Source organism: Heterodontus francisci, unplaced genomic scaffold (assembly GCF_036365525.1).
Source record: "Heterodontus francisci isolate sHetFra1 unplaced genomic scaffold, sHetFra1.hap1 HAP1_SCAFFOLD_61, whole genome shotgun sequence".
Classification (NCBI taxonomy): domain Eukaryota; kingdom Metazoa; phylum Chordata; class Chondrichthyes; order Heterodontiformes; family Heterodontidae; genus Heterodontus; species Heterodontus francisci.
In genome coordinates, this window is record NW_027141441.1 from 4,262,098 (window position 1) to 4,282,424 (window position 20,327).

General features: G+C 43.7%; 1 protein-coding gene across 1 annotated transcript; it reads right to left on the minus strand.

Annotated features, from left to right (window-relative positions):
• Nucleotides 1-680: 680 nt before the first annotated feature.
• On the minus strand, nucleotides 681-10,653 carry LOC137363437 (histone H2A-like). The gene is made up of 3 exons (XM_068027265.1): nucleotides 10,279-10,653; nucleotides 9,031-9,136; nucleotides 681-874 (listed from the first exon to the last, which is right to left on the minus strand). The coding sequence occupies exons 1-3, from the start codon at nucleotides 10,651-10,653 to the stop codon at nucleotides 681-683; spliced, it is 675 nt and encodes a 224-aa protein (XP_067883366.1).
• Between the last annotated feature and the right edge of the window lie 9,674 nt (nucleotides 10,654-20,327).

Consider the following 20,327-nt stretch of genomic DNA (forward strand, 5'->3'; position numbering starts at 1 on the left):
TCTCTGTGTACCTTTTAGAAGAAGTAACACGAGCACATCTCATCCTGCTCAATGGAGCGGACTCTGGACTGGAAGATGATCTTGTAGGCCTCCGTGGCAAAGAGCGAGGCCTGCTGGCTCTTCACCTCATGAAGGTCCTCCTTGACCTTGACCCCCATCGACTGAAGCCAGAGCAGATTTTGCATACTTTTCTGGAGTCGTGACATTTCCATCTGTCTCTCTCTCTCACCCTCTGAACCCCTTTGAAGATAAAGAACCTCTTGATGTTCTCCTTGATCGCTTCCCACCAGGGAACTGGAGACTCAAAGGTGGGGTTTCACGGTCCTCCAACCTTTGTAATCTCTGTTGAGTTCCTCAACATTCTCTGGGGTTAGCAGTGTAGCATTGAGCTTCCATGTCCCCCTGCCAACCCGCTGGTCATCCTGTAAGTGAAAGTCAGCCAGTAAAAGGCAATGCTTGGAGAAGAACACCGGCTTGACGTCGGTGAATCTGACCGTGAAAGCACGGGACACCAATAGGAAGTCAATCCTGGAATGGGCAGACCCGTCCTTTCTTGACCATGTGTATCTATGCTGCGCTCTGTCTGCAGGTTTGCTGAAGACGTCGTGCAGTTTGGCATCTTTTACTGTTTCTATTAAGAATATGGACATAGCATCCAGTTTGCTGTCGTCTCTGCCGGATCATCCATGTGCATCGATGATGCTTTTGAAGTCACTGCCTAGGATGACCGGCCTGGACGTCACCAGCAGCAGTGGGAGATGCTGGAAGACGGTCAGATGCTCGCTGCATTGATCCGGGGCGTAGACTTCAATCAACGAGAGCGGAGTATTGTTGTACATTACATCTGCTACGAGGTGATGACCGCCAAATGGTTCTCCAGGACACGGGAAGCATCCAGGAGCTTCCACATAGCACAGGAGGTGCACTCTCGAGGTTGAAGCCCCCCTGCCATTCCTTAACGTTCACTGTTTTTCGGCTGCCGCATACGATGATGGGCCAAGTGGTCTCTTTCTCTGCCTTAAACCTTCTATGATTCTATGATGCTCACTAACATTATCCCCTTTTCATATACAGCACCACAGAGAGAGAGAGAATCAGTCCGGCCATTCGTAACAGTGTGTCCATATCACACTGTATTACACATTCTTATGTGTCATCAGAGACAGTATTAGTAACACAATAAAGTGCATACATATCATCCTAAATAATGGTATCCCAAACATATGTACAGCATTAGAGAGGGAGTGTCAATAGTGCATTTTCTATTCGTGTGTCCATTTCACACCCAATAACTGGGTCCCACGTTTTTGTAGAGCACTAGAGACAGAGCTGAAAGTGAATAAGTGAGAGAGAGAGAGAGATCCCCATCAGCAGTTACAGGCTGACCTGGAAGCCTCATTTTATCTTGAAAGATCCGTGGGAGACAGACGGTGCAGTCTCATCTCTAACTGATATTGGATCAGAAACAGACACATTATTATTCCTGGACTCTGGGTAACAGTTAGAGTGAGGTGAACAATGTTCCAAATTTAACGCTCTTGGCCCTGTTGATCTCTGTAATCTCTCAGCTCACACCGTTCGATATGACTGTCAGTGAGGGACAGTTTCAATGTGATGACTTTAATCTGGGACTGTTACTGTCAGATATTAACTCCTGCGCGATCGCAGCAAACACAGCGACTCCCTCGGAGGATTGCTTTGAGAAGACGGGTGAATGAAGAGCAAACACACTGCAGGGAATGATGTCAAACTGAGCTTCAGAAAGGGGGAATCCCCCAGCTTGAAACGTTCTCTGACCTTTCCCCACAGCTCCAGTTCCTTTGCTCAAACTCGGAGAAAACTGAACTGGGGAAAGTTCCAGTTTATTTTTGTCAGTTCCGATGAAGGGTCACTGACCCGAAACGTTAACTCTGCTTCACTTTTCACAGATACTGCCAGACCTGCTGAGTGGTTCCAGCATTTCTTGTTTTTATTTCAGATTTCCAGCATCCGCAGTATTTTGCTTTTCTTCCAATTTATTTTTTTTTGTCAATGAGTGGGAAAAGAAGCGCATGCGCGATGCGCCTCCTCCAGCCGTGTCCTTCTGCGTCATTTAATTAGTGAGCGGAAGAAGTTTGTTTGAAACAGACGGGAATGGAGACTGAGAGCCCCGGGATAAGTGAGTAAACAGCAGTCTCCTTCCAGCAGCACATTGCATTGAGAGCCTGTCCGCAGAGGGGCTCAGAGATCAGCATTGACTACGGAGCAAGTTCAGGGGGAGTTGGGGGCTGTTTGTAAGAGGCGGAGTGGAGCAGGAACATGGAGTGAGCGCGGAAGGAGAAGCCTTTCTCAGGCTGTTTGTGGACAAGGTAACGGAGACAGGGCAGGAAGAAGCTGCTGTTGAAAATCATTGTTGTTTTCTCTCCTCAAACCTGCAATGCATGTTCATGGTTTAGCTCCAGTTTCACACTGTGTTGTTATTGAGCAGTGAATACAGGGAACAGAGCCAGACAGTAGGGATGGGGACAGTTATGCAAACAACACCTATTGCTGGCGCCAGGTGAGTAGTGTCAAGGAAACATTTTAAACAGCAGCTGTCGGTTTCCGTTGAACGATTGATCCAAGAGAAGCAAGGAAATGGCAGATACTCTGAACAAGAATTTTTCATCTGTCTTCACAGAATTAGACACAAAAAACATCCCAAGAATAGTAGAAAATCAAGGGGAGTAAGGAGGGGGGACCTTAAAACATCACCATCGCGAGAAAAACATGTTTTTGGAAAACTAATGGGACTAAAGGTTGACAAGTCCACTGGATCTGATGGCCTACATTCTAAGGTTTAAAAGAAGTGTCTGCATAGATAGTGGATGCAGTGGTTGTAATCTTCTTAAATTCCCTAGATCCTGCAACAGTTCCAGTGGATATTAAACTGCAAATGTAATGTCCCTGTTCAAGAAAGCAGTAAAGAGAAAGCAGGCAACGATAGGCCTGTTAGCCTAATGTCTGCCATTGAGAAGATGCTGGAACCAATGATTAAGTCAGTTATCGCAGAAAACATAGAAAAATTGGAGCAGGAGTAGGCCATTCGGCCCTGCTCTGCCATTCAAAAATGATCAAGTCTGATCATATAATTCAGTACCCTCTTCCCGCTTTCTCCCCATATCCCTTGATCCCTTTTGTATTAAGAAATATATCTATCTCCTTCTTGAATATATTTAATGACTTGGCCTCCACTGCCTTCTGCAGTACAAAATCATGAGAGGTATAGACAGGGTGGATAGCAAGAAGCTTTGTCCCAGAGTGGGGGATTCAATTATTAGGGGTCATGAGTTCAAAGTGAGAGGGGAAAAGTTTAGGGGGGATATGCGTGGAAAGTTCTTTACGCAGAGGGTGGTGGGTGCCTGGAACACGTTGCCAGCGGAGGTGGTAGACGTGGACACGATAGCGTCTTTTAAGATGTATCTAGACAGATACATGAATGGGCAGGAAGCAAAGAAATACAGACCCTTAGAAAATAGGCGACATGTTTAGATAGAGGATCTGGATCGGCGCAGGCTTGGAGGGCCGAAGGGCCTGTTCCTGTGCTGTAATTTTCTTTGCAGAGAATTCCACAGGTTCATCACCCTCTGAGTGAAGAAATTTCTCCTCATCTCGGTTCTAAATGGCATACCCGTATCCTGAGACCGTGACCCCTGATTCTGGACTCCCCAGCCATCAGGAACATCCTCCCTGCATCTAGCCTGCCTAGTCCTGTTAGAATTTTATAGGTTTCTATGAGATTCCCTCTCATTATTCTAAACTCTAGTGAATATAGGCCTAGTCAACCCAATCTCTCCTCAATGTCAATCCTGCCATCCCAGGAATCAGCCTGGTAATTCTTCTTTGCACTCCCTCCATGGCAAGAACATCCTTCCTCAGATAAGGAGACCAAAACTGCACACAATACTCCAGATGTGCTCTCACCAAAGCCCTGTATAACTGTAGTAAGACTTCCTTGCTCCTGTACTCAAATCCGCTTGCAATGAAGGCCAACATACCATTTGCCTTCCTAACTGCTTGCTGCACCTGAATATTTGCTTTCAGCGACTGGTGTACAAGGACACCCAGGTCTCTTTGTACCTCCCCCTTTCCCAATCTGTCACCATTCAGATAATAATCTGCCTTTCTGTTTTTACAACCGAAGTGAATAACCTCACATTAATCCACGTTATACTGCATCTGCCATGCATTTGCCCACTCACCCAACTTGTCCAAATCACATTGGAGCCTCTTTGCATACTCCTCACAACTCAGTTTCCTCCCCAGCTTTGTGTCGTCTGCAAACCTGGAAATGTTCCCTCACCCAAGTCATTAATATATATTGTGAATAGCTGGGGCTGTAGCCTGTAGTACGCCACTTGTCACTGCCTGCCACCTGGCAAAAGGCCCGTTTATTCCTCCTCTCTGTTTCCTGTTTGTCAACCAATTATCAATCAATGCCAGTATATTACCCCCAATTCCATCTGCTTTAATTTTGCACACGAACCTCTTATGTGGGACCTTATCAAAAGCCTTCTTAAAATCCAGCAACAACACATCCCCTGGTTCTCCTTTATCTATTCTACTAGTTCCATCCTCAAAAACGCCAGTAGATTTGTTAAGCAAGATTTCCCTTTCGTTAACCCATGCTGTCTTTGTCCAAACCCGTTTATGCTTTCCAGGTGTTCTGCTACCACATCCTTTCCAATAGACTCTCGCACTTTCCCCACTACTGATGTAAGGCTAACTGGTCCGTAATTCCCTGTTTTTTCTCTCTCTCCTTTTTTAAATAGTCAGGTTACATTTGCCACCCTCCAATCTGTGGAACATTTAGAAAATTATAATACAATCATGCAGAGTCAACATGGATTTATGAAAAGGAAATCAAGTTTGCCAACGTTATTAGCGTTCTTTGAGGGTGTAAGAAGCAGGGTAACTGAAGGGGAACCAGTAGATGTAATGTATTTGTATTTTGAAAAGGCATTCGCTAAAGTGCCATGCAAAATGTTCTCACACAAGCTAAGCGCTTGTGGTGTTAACGAGTACTATATTATTTATTTTATTTATTTAGAGATACAGTACTGAAACAGGCCCTTCAGCCACCGAGTCTGTGCTGACCATCAACCACCCATTTATACTAATCCTACATTAATCCCATTACCCTCTCACATCCCCAACTTTCCTCAATTCCTCTACCACCTACCTATACTAGGGGCAATTTATAATGGCCAATTTACCTATCAACCTGCAAGTCTTTGGCTGTGGGAGGAAACCGGAGCACCCAGCGAAAACCCACGCGGTCACAGGGAGAACTTGCAAACTCTGCACAGGTAGTACCCAGAATCGAACCCAGGTCGCTGGTACATGCTAACTAACAAGAACCAGAGAATTAGGATAAATGTGTCATTTTCAGGTTTGCAAACTGGAACTCGTGGAGTGCCACAGGGATCAGTGCTGGGGCCTCAACTACTTACAGCCTAGATTAATGATTTGGATGAAGGGATCGAGTGTATTGTAACTAAATTTGCTGTTGATACAAAGAAAGGTGTGAAAGCAAGTTGTGCGGAGGACACAATGAGTCTGCAAAGAGATAAAGACAGGTTAAGTGTGTGGGAAAAATTTGGCATATTAAGTATAATGTGGGAAAATGTGAGGTTATCCACTTTGGTATGATGTAGAGAAAAGAAGAATATTAAATAGGGAGAGACTGCAGAATGCTGTGGTATAGAGGGATCTGGGTGTCCTCTTATATGAATCACAAAAAGTTAGCATGGAAGTACAGCAAGTAATTAGGAAGGCTATTGGAATTTTGGCCTTTATTGCAATGGGGTTGGAGTAGAAAAGTAGGGAAGTCTTGCTACCACTGTACAGCGTGTTGGTGAGACCACACCTTGAGTGTGTATACAGTTTTGGTCTCCTTATTTAAGGAGGAAAATACTTGCATTGGAGGTAGTTCAGGCAAACATCACTAGGTTGATTCCAGGGATGAAGATGTTGTCTTATGAGGAACGTTTGACCTGGTTGTGCTACACTCATTGGAGTTTAGAAGAATGAGAGGTGATCTTATGAAACATATAAGATACTGAAGGGGCTTGACAGGGTATTTACTGAGATGATGTTTCCCCTCATGAGGGAATCAAGAACTAGGGGGAACAGTTTCAACATAAGGGCTCCCATTTTCGATGGAATTGAAGAGGAATTTCTTCCCTCAAAGGGTTGTTGCTCTTTAGAATTCTCTACCCAAGAGGATGGTGGAGGCTGGTCATTGAATATATTCAAGGCTGAGTTAGACTGACTTTTGATTTACAAGGGAGTGAAGTGTTATTGGGACACGCAGGACAGTGGAGTTGAGACTTTGATCAGATCTGCCATGATCTTATTGAATGGTGGAACAGACTGAGTGGTGGAATGGCCTAATCCTGCTCCTAGTTATTATGTTCTTGCATTATAATGCCAGGTGGAATTAAAAACTTGACTTGTGCAAATATCCCTGCTCCAGCAGGTATTCTCATTTATGGAGCAGTGCAGATGTTGGGTTGTTCCTGGATGTCACTAAATTGTTATAAAACTACCAAAGAAAACCTGATCAGCAGAAGCTGAGTGCTGCAGTGGAATCAGACACTGACACTCTTTGTATTACTGATCATCCTTTGTGGTTGGTCATAATGATTATTAATTGAAATATTACATTCATGTCTTTTCTAGTTTCTACCTCAATTGATCTTGAGTTACAAGAGATATTTTTCTTTCTTTCTGTCAGGTAATACTTGAAGGAACCAGAAGGATTGTGATGATTCCCCAGCACAAGGATATGTACAGTCCACTCCTTCTAACACAGAGTAGGTACATTATCACTCCCAGAGCTCAGAGACACAGACAGGCCATGGGTTCCACAGTCACAGAGAGCAGAAGCAGTCAGACTCACACTGATCCCAAGTTCCAGAGACACATTTTCAATCCAGCAGACAATCAAACAAAGCAGGAGAGGCAGAAGTTGTTTCCAATTCACCCCAACTCAGTACTGCTGAAAGGTAGATCCATCAATCTCAGTTCAAAATCACACCCACTATCAGATTGAAAGGCACCGGATCAATCCCACAAGAGTGCACCCTAAGCTACAAATTAAATATGAGGTAGAGCAGCTGATGGAAAGGTACAGAATGAATCCTAATAATGTAGCCCAGACTGCAGACTGAGTGACAGATTACAATGTAGTACAAACATCTGATACAGTATCAAAAGGAAAGTTACAGTATTATGTCAATTAGTGCACACTGCACTACACATTACATACCAATCCAATAATCTCTGCAAGAGCTGTACTGAATGATATCGTATCAATTGAATGATTCTGATTATACTGAGCATGCCATGTGTGAGTTTGAAATATATGTTGTCATTCACAAATGTGTTCATACAGTTGCAGACTAAATACTAGTCCAAAAACCTCAGACCACAACTGAGTAAAACACACAGTTAAAATGTGCAGTGGTTTATATTTTAAAATACCAGTGAGACAAGAAAATAGTGATACATTATGGTGTCCAACAAATAGTTCTCAATAGCATCCCGTAGATACATATTAAGTACAGGTACAGAAAAATTCCACACTCATACAGCACCAGCGTCACATAGATACAGACTGTATCACGTTTGCAGACAATACCAGTAGCTGAGAGATACAAAATGAATCCTACTGTAATGGACTGTCCTAGAGATAGACACATAAAAAATAAATTGTAACACACATTCAGTACCAGAGACTGCCAAATGCAAAATGAGCCCTGGATATGCACACGCAGACTGTACCAGAAACTGACTGATACAGAATGAGACCCACACTCATACGTAGTACCAGAGGCTAACAGGTAAAGAATAAATACAATATTCACTTCCAGTACCAGAAAATAATATATGCATAACAGATATCACTCACATACATTAGCAGAGATTGACAGACAACAGAATGAATCCCACAATCTCATTCAGTACCAGATACTGACAGGTACAGAATGAATCCCATACACACTGTACTAGGCACTGAAAGACAAAGGAAGAATTGCACAGTCACATACAATAGAAAATACTGACAGATACTGTCGGACTCACATGCTCACAATCATTACCAGATACTGTTGAAAAGAGAGTTAATCCCACACTTGTATTCATTGCGAGAGACTGAGATACATAAAAGATATCCACACTCACATAGAGTAACAGAGACTGACGTGCAGAACTTGAACCGCACATATGCATAGTAGCAAAGTCTGAAAGGTATTGAGTCGATCCCATAATCAGATACAGTGTCAAAGACTGATAGGCATATTTGAGTTCACTTCCATAGAATACCAGAGATTTTCATGTACAGAATGAACCTTATTTCACATTCAGTCTGGATACTGATAGATACACAATGAATCCTACAATCATGTTCAATACCAAGTTCAGACAGACACCATATATACCCCCCACTTATTCACAGTATCATAGACTGGCAGACACAGAGTGAATCACAAAATCAATTAATTTCAGAGACCAGCAGATAGAGAATTAATCTCACTCTCACAGAAAGAACCAGAGATTGACATATATACATTGATACCCAAGCTCACATAAAATGACAGACACATAATTAAAACCATGGCATATATAGTACTTTAGACTGACACATAGAGAATGAATCACACAGTCACATTCTGACTGTGAAGAGTGGTGCATACAGAATGAATCTCACACTCACATTTAGTTCCAGGCACTGACAGATACAGAATGATATCCACATTCAGCCACAGTAGCAGATAGATACAGAAGCTGCCACGCATACAATACTCATGATTGACATACAGAATGAATCACACAATCACATTTAGTTTCATAGACTGATACTCAAATAATCTCACACTCAGACACAGTACCACAGACAGATAGATGTAGAATTAAACTCGCTGTCACATAATGTACCAGAAAGTGTCAAAATTAATCTCATGAAGTACAAAAGATGGATGGAATTTGTCTCACACTCAATGTAATCACCTGCACTGAGCACGCCAAGCGCAAGACGGTCACTGCCATGGATGTGGTGTACGCTCTGAAACGGCAGGGCTGCACTCTCCGGATTCGGCGGCTGAACAATTCGACCCTTTTCAGCAAACACACAACAAAGGCTCTTCTAAGAGCCACCCACTGCCTCACAGAGCGAGCAGTGACATAGAAATGGGAGCTGGGATAGGCTGTTTAGAACAGTTCAATCAATCTGAAATATTTCAGATTTCCAGCATTCGCAGTATTTTGCTTTTACTTCTTTGTTCAATCAATCTGCTGTGTTCGGGATGAAAAAAAATGGAATCCCCGAATTTGACATTTCATTTGCAGCAAGGATGTGCAGTGGATTTGATTTTCTAAACGGGCTGTGTAAACAGTGACCGAGACTCTACAGTTCGTTATTTCCCCAGTCGACACATGCCCTCAGTGAAAAGCCACATCACTCCTCCAGAATCACTCATTGTTTTCATAGAATTTCAAAATGATTTCGCTGCAATGAGGGGATCCGGGAGTTTTGCAGCAGCCGTTGAATCGGTCACTGGAACCAAACCCACTTGTGATGTTATTTCCCCCGAGACGGTGTTTCCTGCACTGAAACTGACAGGGTTTGTGAAACTGATCAGTTTCAGCTCAATCATTCAGGGACCTGGAATTCCCGCAGTTTGAGCCCGCGCTATCCCGAGCCCACTTCTGATTGGTCACCCTCTTCTCATTCACATGTCTTAACCAATCGCAGAGCTTCGAATTAGGAAATACAACAATCACTGGCTTAAATTGGCAGACAGTTTGAATTCGAAAAAGCCGCCAATTTCAGTGTCGGAAAGAAGCGAATTGATGGAAAATCTGGCGTTAGTTTAAAGCTGTTCGTAAAATCGCGCCAGGACTTTGTGCTGATAAAAGCGGAATTAAAAAAGTTTTTGATGGGTTATATATATTACGTAGTTCTAATCTAATTTTTTGTCTACTTATCTGTATCTGGCGGGAAAAGACTCTATTCAGCAATCTGTAACGGGACAAATAACTCAAACTTGGTGTTAAAGTAATAAATTAGACAGGCTTTGAGGGGAGTGAGAAATCACTGAAACAGATGCTTAAACATTTGAAATAGTTCTCATTCGGTCCTGTTACTGACATTTTGGAATCAGACAGGAACCAGCCCTTTCACAGAGACTGTGGGTGGCTCTGAAAAGAGCCTTTGGTTTATTAGATGACATTTTGGCCGCTTTACTTTTTCTGGGAGCTCTGAGCGCTGGTTTTCTTGGGCAGCAGCACGGCCCGGATATTAGGCAGCACCCCGCCCTGAGCGATAGTCACCCCTCCCAGCAGCTTGTTGAGCTCCTCGTCGTTGCGGACGGCCAGCTGCAGGTGTCTGGGGATGATGCGGGTCTTTTTGTTGTCCCGGGCCGCGTTACCAGCCAGCTCGAGCATTTCAGCGGTCAGATACTCGAGCACAGCAGCCAGATAGACCGGGGCTCCGGCACCCACACGCTCAGCATAGTTACCCTTTCTTAGGTGCCTGTGAACACGACCCACCGGGAACTGCAGTCCAGCCCGGGAGGAGCGAGACTTGGCCTTGGCCCGAGCTTTGCCGCTGGTCTTTCCTCTTCCAGACATTTCCACAATCTCACAAAGACTTTCACAAAGAATGGATATTTTCTGCAGCATTTACTTTACTTATAGACTGAAAACTCTCCCCATTGGTCGCTACGAAATTCACCTCATTTGCCTATATTCTTCACCAATCAAGTCACTGACAAACACAGTGGGCGGGATTTTCCCGCCACAACATCAGAAGCAGAAAATGTGTCAATTTCAAAAAGCCCGCCAATTTCATTGTCAGAAAGGAGCGGATCAAAATAAATGTCATCCTTAGTCAAATATTTAAAATCCCTTCTCTTTATTTTGTTCTATTCAACTCTTTCCGTCACCAATTGCAGACGCGGGTTTAAAATGTTATTTAAATTGTGGATCTTTCTCCAATAGCTTTCAAACTGTCCCGGGACGAAATCCCTGTTCACAGCATTTCCCTGAAGCGAAACGTTCAGTTTATCTTCAATCAGAGCCCAGTGTCCTTCTCTGAAAAGAGGGAGCCAGATCGAGTCCTCAAACTGCCCTTAGTCTGCTGTGTAATAATCCCATTCCGGGCTGTTACAGTGCGGAGAGTTACTGTTCATAAAATGATGAATTAGTTCACATTTCAGGAAGAGAGTGAAGGGACTGAGGTCTGACCCTTACCGCTGAAAGCAGCTGTTAATGCGGTCATTGAGGGGCTGTGCAAAACCACAATAACAGCTTTATGCAAAAAAGGAAAGGCGGATGAGCGGATTATGGGTTTGAGTTCGGTTTATGGGACAGCAGACAAAAACACAAGAGTGGGACATTTATTATGTTACACATTGTCTTAAAATGATTTCATAGAGATGTTCGGATGCAGCTATTTCAGAGAGATTGTGGGTGGCTCTTAAAAGAGCCGTTGTGTTTGGGATGTTTTTCAGTCCATTGTGCAGTTTTACTTGGAGCTGGTGTACTTGGTCACCGCCTTTGTCCCTTCCGACACGGCGTGCTTGGCCAGCTCCCCGGGCAGCAGCAGGCGCACGGCGGTCTGGATCTCCCGGGAGCAGATGGTGCTGCGCTTGTTGTAATGGGCCAGGCGGGAAGCCTCACCCGCGATGCGCTCGAAAATATCGTTCACAAACGAGTTCATGATGCTCATGGCCTTGGAGGAGATGCCGGTGTCGGGGTGAACCTGCTTCATCACTTTGTAGATGTAGATGGAGTAACTCTCCTTCCTCGACTTTCTCCGCTTCTTGCCACCCTTTGCTGACGGTTTACTCACAGTTTTCTTGGCGCCCTTCTTAGCAGCTGCTTTCTTCTTCTCCTCAACCATCTTCAGATTCAATTTCAGACACAGAAATAAACCAAACCCCTTCCGAGTGCGGATTAAATAGACAATCCCACAGCTCTATGCTAATGAGGGATGGGGGAAAGTAAAGATTGTGATTGGGTGATTGTGAGTGATGTCACAATGGTTTTTTATTGTAATTCTGTCAGTGGTCTCTTTCGCCATCCAATCAGATTAAATATTTGCAACCAATCACAAACACCCTGACTGCAATCAGGAAGTATATTGCACAAAGACTCTCCCCAGCCCCAGTTTATATTGAAAGAGCTGCTCACTGTGTCGCGCTTCCTCGAAATGTCCTGGCTGTTGTTGGGAGGACACCTATTGACTGATTCTGTGTCGTTGTGTCTCTGCGATTGCATGTGAGTGTGCAATTAATTTCCTTTTTAGTCTAGGCTACTGTGTTCGAGTGTTTTATGTAATTTGGTAACTCTCAGTCTCTGGTGCTGTATGGATTCATTCTGTCTCTGTCAGGTACTGTGTTTGAGTGTGAGGAGATGAGGTGGAGTGTTGCAGCAAGGAAGATGGAAAAGAGCATTGGTGCCGATGACAGCCTTACTTGACGTAGTTTGCACTCGGATTGGGTCAGTGATAGATCCGTTGGCAAGGATTACAGCTTGCATGTCGTAGTGCAGTATGTTTGAGGAGGACATTCCATAATCCCTCTCGGTTGGTAGAGTCGAAGGCCTTTGTCAGGTCAGAGAAGGCCATGTATAAAAGTTGCTGCTGCTCCCTACATTTTCTTGAAGTTGTCTTGCTGTGAAGATTATGTTCACTGTGCCTGTTGATGGACACAATCCACATTGTGTTTCCAGTAGGAGCTCTTCAGCCACGGGGAGGAGGCAGTTGAGAAGGGCTCTTGTGATGACCTTCCCTGTGGTGGACAGCAGGGATACCCCTCTATAGTTAACACAGTCGGTTGTGTCAACTTTTTTAAAAGATGATCACAATTACCGCTTCACGGTGATCCCCTGACATGCTCTCCTCCTTCCAGATGAGGGAAATGAGACATGTATTTGTGTCGAGTGTTTCTCTTCCATATTTTAGAATTTTGATGTGAATTCTATCTATTCTGGCAGCCTTATTGTTTTTTTGGCGATCCATCTCTAGTGTCATGTGTGAATGTGGGATTCATTCTGTACCTGTCACTCACTGGTACTTTGTGAAAGTGTGAGTTACATTCTGTATTTGACAGTCTTCAGTATTGTATGTGAGTGTGGAATACATTCTGTCAGTGGCACAGTATGTGAGTATTTGATTCATTCTGTTAGTCTCTGGAATGTTATGTAATTTGTGACTTAGTCTGAATCTGTCAGTTGTTCTGTATATGTGGAATTCAAGCTATATCTGTCAGTAGCTCAGTGTGTGTGTGAGTTCATTTTTTATCTGTCAGTCTCTGGTGATTTATGTGAGTTTGGCAGTCACTGAATCTGCCAGCTACTGTAGGAGTATTTGAGAATTATTTTGTATGTGTCAGTCTTTGCTACTACATAGGAGTGTGGGATTAATTCTGTATCTGTCAGCCTTTGGTAGTGTGTGTGATTGTGGGATGAATTAATTAGCAGTCATTGGTGCCCAGTATGAACGTGGAAATCATTCTGTAACTCAGTCTGATATTGTTATGTGAGGGTCGGAATCAGATGTCTCTTTCAATCCCGGGTGCTGACTGTGAGCATGGGATTCATTCTGTACCTGTTGGTGGTACCGTATCTATCTGTGGGATTAATTCTGTACCTTTCAGTCACTGGTATTGTGTATGAAAGTGGGATTAATTCTAGATCCGCCACACATTGGTTGTGTGTGTGTGTGTGTGTGCATAAGAACATAAGAAGATACGAAATAGGACAGGAGGAGACCATTTGGCCCATCAAGCCTGCTCCGCCACTCAATAAGATCGTGGCTGTTCTGATTGTGGCCTTAACTTCACTTTCCTGCCTGCCCCCATAACCATTGGCTCTGTTGTGGATCAAAAATCTGTCTATTGCTGCGTTGAATATATTCAATGACACAGCCTCCACAGTCCTCTGGAGAGCAGAATTCCAAAGATTAACAACCCTCTCAGAGAAGAAATTCCGCCTCATCTCCTTCTTGAAAGAGAGACTGCTTATCTGAAACTCTGGCCCCTAATTCTACAATCCCCTACAAGGAGAAACGTCCTCTCAGCATCTACCTGTCCAGCCCACTGAGAATCTTACAGGTTTCAATAAGATCACCTCTCAATCTTCTAAACTCCAGTGAGTATAGACCCAGCCTGCTCAACCTTTTCTCTTAAGACAATGAAACATCCCAGCAATCAGCCGAGTGAACCTTCTTTGAAGTGATTCCAATGCAAGTATATTCCTCCTTATGTAAGGAGACCAAAACTGTATCGGGTTGGGATGTCACTAATGCCCTGTAAAGTTATGGCAAAACTTCCTTACTTTTATACTCCATTCCCCTTGCTAAAAATGCCAATTACTTGCTATACCTTCATGCTAACATTTTTGTAATTCATGTACCTGGACACCCAGATTCCTTGGTGCAGCAGCATTCTGCAGTCTCTCTCTATATAAATAATATTCTGTTTTTCTATTCTACCTGCCAAAGTAGACAATCTCACATTTCCCCATATTATACTCCATCTGCCAAATGTTTTCCTACTGACTTAACCTTTCTATATCTCTTCACAGACACATTGTGTCCTCCTCACAACTTGCTTTCCTACCTATCTTTGTACCATCTACAAATTTGGCAACAATATACTTGGTCCCTTCATGCAAGTTATTAATATAGACCATAAATAGTTGAGGCCCCAGCACTGTACCTGTGGCACTCCATTAGTTACAGTTTGCCAATCTGAATATGCTCCATTTATCCCCACTCTCTTTTCTGTGAGTTAGCCAATCCTATATCCATGTGCGTGTAGTTTTCAGTTTGTATCTGTCAGTGTCTGGTACTCTATGTGAGTTTTGGACTCTTTCTCAATCTCTCAGTGCTACTATTTGTGTGTTAGGTTGCATCAGATGACTCAGGCTGAGGTACTGTGAGTGAGTGCAATAATCAACATATACTTTTCAGCATCTGGCACTGAGCATGTGTATCAGCATCACTTTATCTGTCAATATCTGGTACTCTGTGTGAGTGGGGGATTCATTATATAACCTTCCGTCCCTGGGACTGTTTGCAAGTCTGGATTCATTCTGCATAAAATGTCAGCACAGCAACAGGCCACAGATGTGGTCGGTTTTAAGCAGACAATATGTTTGCAGTTTTGCCAAGTGTTAAATATCTGTCACTGTGAACATAATAGTGAAAGATAATGTATCTTTCAATCTGATACAGGATTGATGTGCAAATGTAACTCAGGCTGTACTAATCAATTTGATCAATGCCATTCAGTCTGACTCTGAGGGAGAATCTTGGACTTGTGTGTAAAATGAGCTCAGTCTGGAATTGTACAGTATCTTCCATCTGACACTATGAGGTTTTAGGACTGGTATGTAATTTATAGCTCAGACTAAACTCATCAAATTTATAATGTATCTTTTAGTTTCACAATCCGGATGAGTTTTAAACTGGAATCTGAGTTTGTATCTCAGGTTATACTATATTTCAGAATCTCTCAATCTGATTATGCATTTTAGATTTGGACTTGTATCTAATGTATATGTCTGGACACATTATGGGAATTAATACTGATAATAAACTGATAACATGTGGAAATCTTGGGCTGGTATTTAACTTGAATCTCAGATTATATTAGTTTAGTTTAGAGATACAGCACTGAAACAGGCCCTTCGGCCCACCGAGTCTGTGCCAACCATCAACCACCCATTTATACTAATCCCACAATAATTCCATATTCCTACCACATCCCCACCTGTCCCTATATTTCCCTACCACCTACCTATACTAGGGGCAATTTATAATGGCCAATTTACCTATCAACCTGCAAGTCTTTGGCATGTGGGAGGAAACCCACACAGACACAGGGAGAACTTGCAAACTCCACACAGGCAGTACCCAGAATTGAACCCGGGTCGCTGGAGATGTGAGGCTGCGGTGCTAACCACTGCGCCGCCCTTAATTCTGTAACTTTGAAAAGGGAACCATGTGTCAGTTCTTTGTGTATTTAATTTGTAGCTGAGGTTGCACTATTGTGGGATTGACACACTGATAATTTGATAGTGGGTGAGAATTTGGGCTGGGATTTATGTATCTACCTGTCAGTGGTACTGAGTTGGGGTGACATGGAAACAACGTCTGTCTCTCCTGTTCTGTTGGATAGATGGATTGAAAATGTGTCTCTGGAACTATTTCTGCTGTCTGAGACTGTGGAACTGATGACCTGTCTGTGTCTCTGCGCTCTGTGAATGATAATGTCCGGACTGTGTGTGAGAAGGAGCTGGTGACACTCTTCCTTGTAACTTGGGTGGAGGAAACATCACATTTATTCTGGTTCTTTCAATTATTTGTCTGTTTGAACAAAAGTATGTTTATAACTAAAATACAGGTGAGATAGAAGATACAGGATTTTAATGAATTTAATCTCTCGAATAATAATGAGCCCCCATAAAGGAAGCCCAGTCATACAAATATTATCATTGTTTGACTGCACTGCAGTAACAGGTTCATCCCATTCTGTCTCCTTTCCCCGTCGACACACAGCCTGAGAATGGCCTCTCCCTTCCCCCACTCACTCCATGTTCCGGGACCAGTTGATTCTCCATTCCACCTCTTACAAACAGCCCCCGCCTGCCCCTGAACTTGCCCTGGACTCGATAGTGATCTCTGAGTCAGTCTGCGGACACGCTCCCAAAGCGATGTGCTGCTGGAAGGAGGCTGCTGTTTGCTCCCTTCCCCCGGGACCGGGATCTCTCCATTCGCGGCTGTTTTAAACCATCTTCTTCCGCTCACAGGCAGTGCTGGGGGAGGGGGGCGCAGGCGCAGATTCAGGCAACAATTCAGCAAACAGAAACATGGAAAATTTCCGGCGCAGAATGAGGCCATTCGGCCCATCATGTCCGTGCCAGCGCAAAGAGAGCGATCCAGCCTGTTCCCACAGTTTCTTGTTATTGGACAGTGAAGTGTGGAAACAGAAGCGGACAGTCAGGATGTGGAGATTTACACAGAGAGAATCTATTATAGGCACCAGGTGAGAAGTGTGAAGGACACATTTTGAACAGCAGCTGTTTGGTTTCGACTAAACGGTTAGACCATGGGAGCGGGAACTGGAAATCTGACCTGTGTAAAAGTCCCTGTTCCGTCGGTCAGTCCCATTCATGGCCCAGCGGATTATGTCTGGATGTCATTTAATTGTTGTAAAACGGCCAAAGCCCCTGGTATGCAGTAGCTGGGGGCTGCAGGACTGCAGTGGAATCAGACACTGACTCTGTTTGTATTGCTGGGTTTCCTTTGTGATTGTTCACAATGACTATTCATTCAAAGATTGTTTTGGTCTCTCTTGTCACTTCCACCACACCTCTTCCTGAATTATAATAAATACTTTTTCTTTCTGCAGGCAAATACTTGAAGGAAGTAGAATAAATATAATGATGCCTCAGCACAAGGGGAAGTGCAGCCGGCTCCTCACACACAGTAAGTACAGTATCATTCAGAGAGAAAAGAAACATCAGTTCCACAATCACTGCCAGCAGTACTCGTCAGACTGGCACTGATCCCAAGTTCCAGAGACTAACAGTCAATCCAACAGTCACACAGAGCATGACAGACTGAAGTTGTTTCCATTTCCCCCCAACTCTGTCCCACTGACAGGTAGATGCATCAATCCCAGTCCAAAATCACATCCACTGTCAGATTGCAAGGCACTGTGTCACTCTCACAAGAGAGCATCCTTAACTACAAATTCAATGTCAGATAGAACGGACAAACAGTACCTGATTGTGAAGTACAGAATTAATCTCAATAATGTAACCAGACTGCAGACTGAGCTACATGTTACACACAACTCCACAAATATCACAAGTAGTCAGACTGGAGGATACAGTATTAATTCCATTACTACAAACTGAATGCACTGTTATCTGCCAGGACATAAAGCATATGGTAAAATGAAAGGACACAGACCTGAAATGTTAATTGTGTTTCTCCCTCCACAAATGCTGCCTGAACTGCTGAGTATTTCCAGCATTTTTGTTTATTTCAGATTTCCAGCATCTGCAGACTTTTGCTTTTATTTTAGAGTGAAAGAAACATTGCATTGTGAGGTGGGAGTGACTGCCCTTGACATCAAGGCAGCCTTTGACATGTATGGCAACAAGGCAGCCCTCGCAAAACCAGTGTAAATAGAAATCGGGGCAAAATGCTCTGCTGTTTGCAGCCATACCTAGCACGAAGGAAGATGGCTGTTGTTGTTCAGGTCAATCATCTCAGTCTCCGGACATTACAGCTGGAATTCCTCAGAGTGGTGTTCTCGGCTCAACCATCTGCAGCAGCTTCATCAACGACCTTCCCTCCATCACAAGGCCAGAAGTGTGGATGTTTTCTGATGATTGCGAAATGTTCAGCACCATTCATGACTCCTCAGATACTGAAGCAGCCCATGTCCGGATGCAGCAAGACCTGCACAACGTCCAGGCTTGGGCTGATAAGTGGCAAGTAACATTGGCATCAGATAAGTGCCAGGCAATGACCATCTCAAACAAGAGAGAATCTAATCATCTCCCCTTGATGTTCAATGGCATTACCATCACTGAATCCCCCACCATTAACATTGACCATTGGTTACCATTGACCAGAAACTGAACTGGACCAGCCATATAAATGCTGTGACTGCAAGAGCAGGTCAGAGGCTAGGAATTCTGTGGCGAGTAACTTACCTCCTGTTTCCCCACATCCGTCCACCATTCACAAGACACAAGTCAGGAGTGTGATGGAATACTGCCCACTTGCCTGGATGAGTGCAGCTCCAACAACACTCAAGTAGCCTGTTTGATTGCCCACATCCACCACCTTCAATATTCACTCCATTCACCAATGATGCACAGTGGCAGCAGTGCGTACCAGCTAAAAGATGCACTGCAGCATCACACCAAGGCTTCTTCGACAGTACCTTCCAAACCCAGAACCTCGACCACCGACAAGGGCAGCAGATGCATGGGAAAACTACCACCTGCAAGTTCCCCTCCAAGCCACACACCATCCTGACCTGGAACGATATCACCATTCCTTCACTGTCGCTGGGTAAAAATCCTGGAACTCCTTTCCAAACAGCACTGCTGGAATTCCTGCAGCTCAAGGACTGCAGCGGCTTAAGAAGGCAGCTCACCACCACTTTGACAAGGGCAATTTGGAATGGGCAATAAATGCTGGCATAGCCAGTGATGCCGACATCACACTAACAAATGAAAAAAGTGAGGAAATAGTGAAGGGCTTTTATAGAATACACGGAGACATGTTTCCACTTGTGGTGGTGTCTGAAACAAGAGCCAAAAATATAAAATCGACATTCATAAAACCAATGAGGAATTCATGAAAAAGGTATTTATGTAGTGAGTGGTTAGAATCTGGAATTTGCAACCACAGGGAGAGGTCGAGGCGAATAGTATTGATGCATTTAAGGGGAGGTGGAACAACTGTATGGGAAGAAAGGAATTGAGGGATATACATATGGGGCTTTATTTTTCTTTATTTGTGCATATGAAGCAGGGTGGCTGGAAGTATGTGTCGAGCATAGAGAAGTTGGGAAGATCCCAGTGCAGTGTTTTGTCTCGATGGATCTGCCCAGAATACTTGTGATGCAGGAGCTGGGAGCTTCAGTACTTCAGTGGAGACAGATACTGACACTGGTTTTCATTTGTGGGTGTTTTTAATGATTATTAATTGCAAAATTAAATTCACCTCTTTGATATTTTGCACCTCCCCTGTTCTTGAGTTAAGACATATTTTTTCTTCATGCAGGCAAATACTTCAAGATATTGTGATGAATGTGATGGTTGCTGCACTCGAGGCACAAGGAACAGTGCAGCCAGCTCCTCTCACACACAGTAGGTACATTATCACGCAGAGTGCAGAGGTATCGACAGTTAATCAGTTCCCTAGTCTCAGACTGCAGAAGTAGTCAGGCTCACATTGATTCCAAGTTCCAGAGACACATTTTCAATCCAACAATCAAACAAAGCAGGAGAGAAATAAGTTGTTTCCATTTCACCCCAATTCAGTCCCATTGACAGTCAGATACCTCAATCCCAGGTCAAAGTCACCCTCATTAACAGATTGAAATACAATGTGTCAATCTAAATATAATGCAGACTTAGCTATCAATTAAATATCAGATAGAATTGGCACACAGTATTGATTGAATGGCACAGAATCTCATGTAATGCTTTACCCTGAGATTTAAATTAAATACCATACTCAAAGCTCACATGCATTCATGATAAAGGAT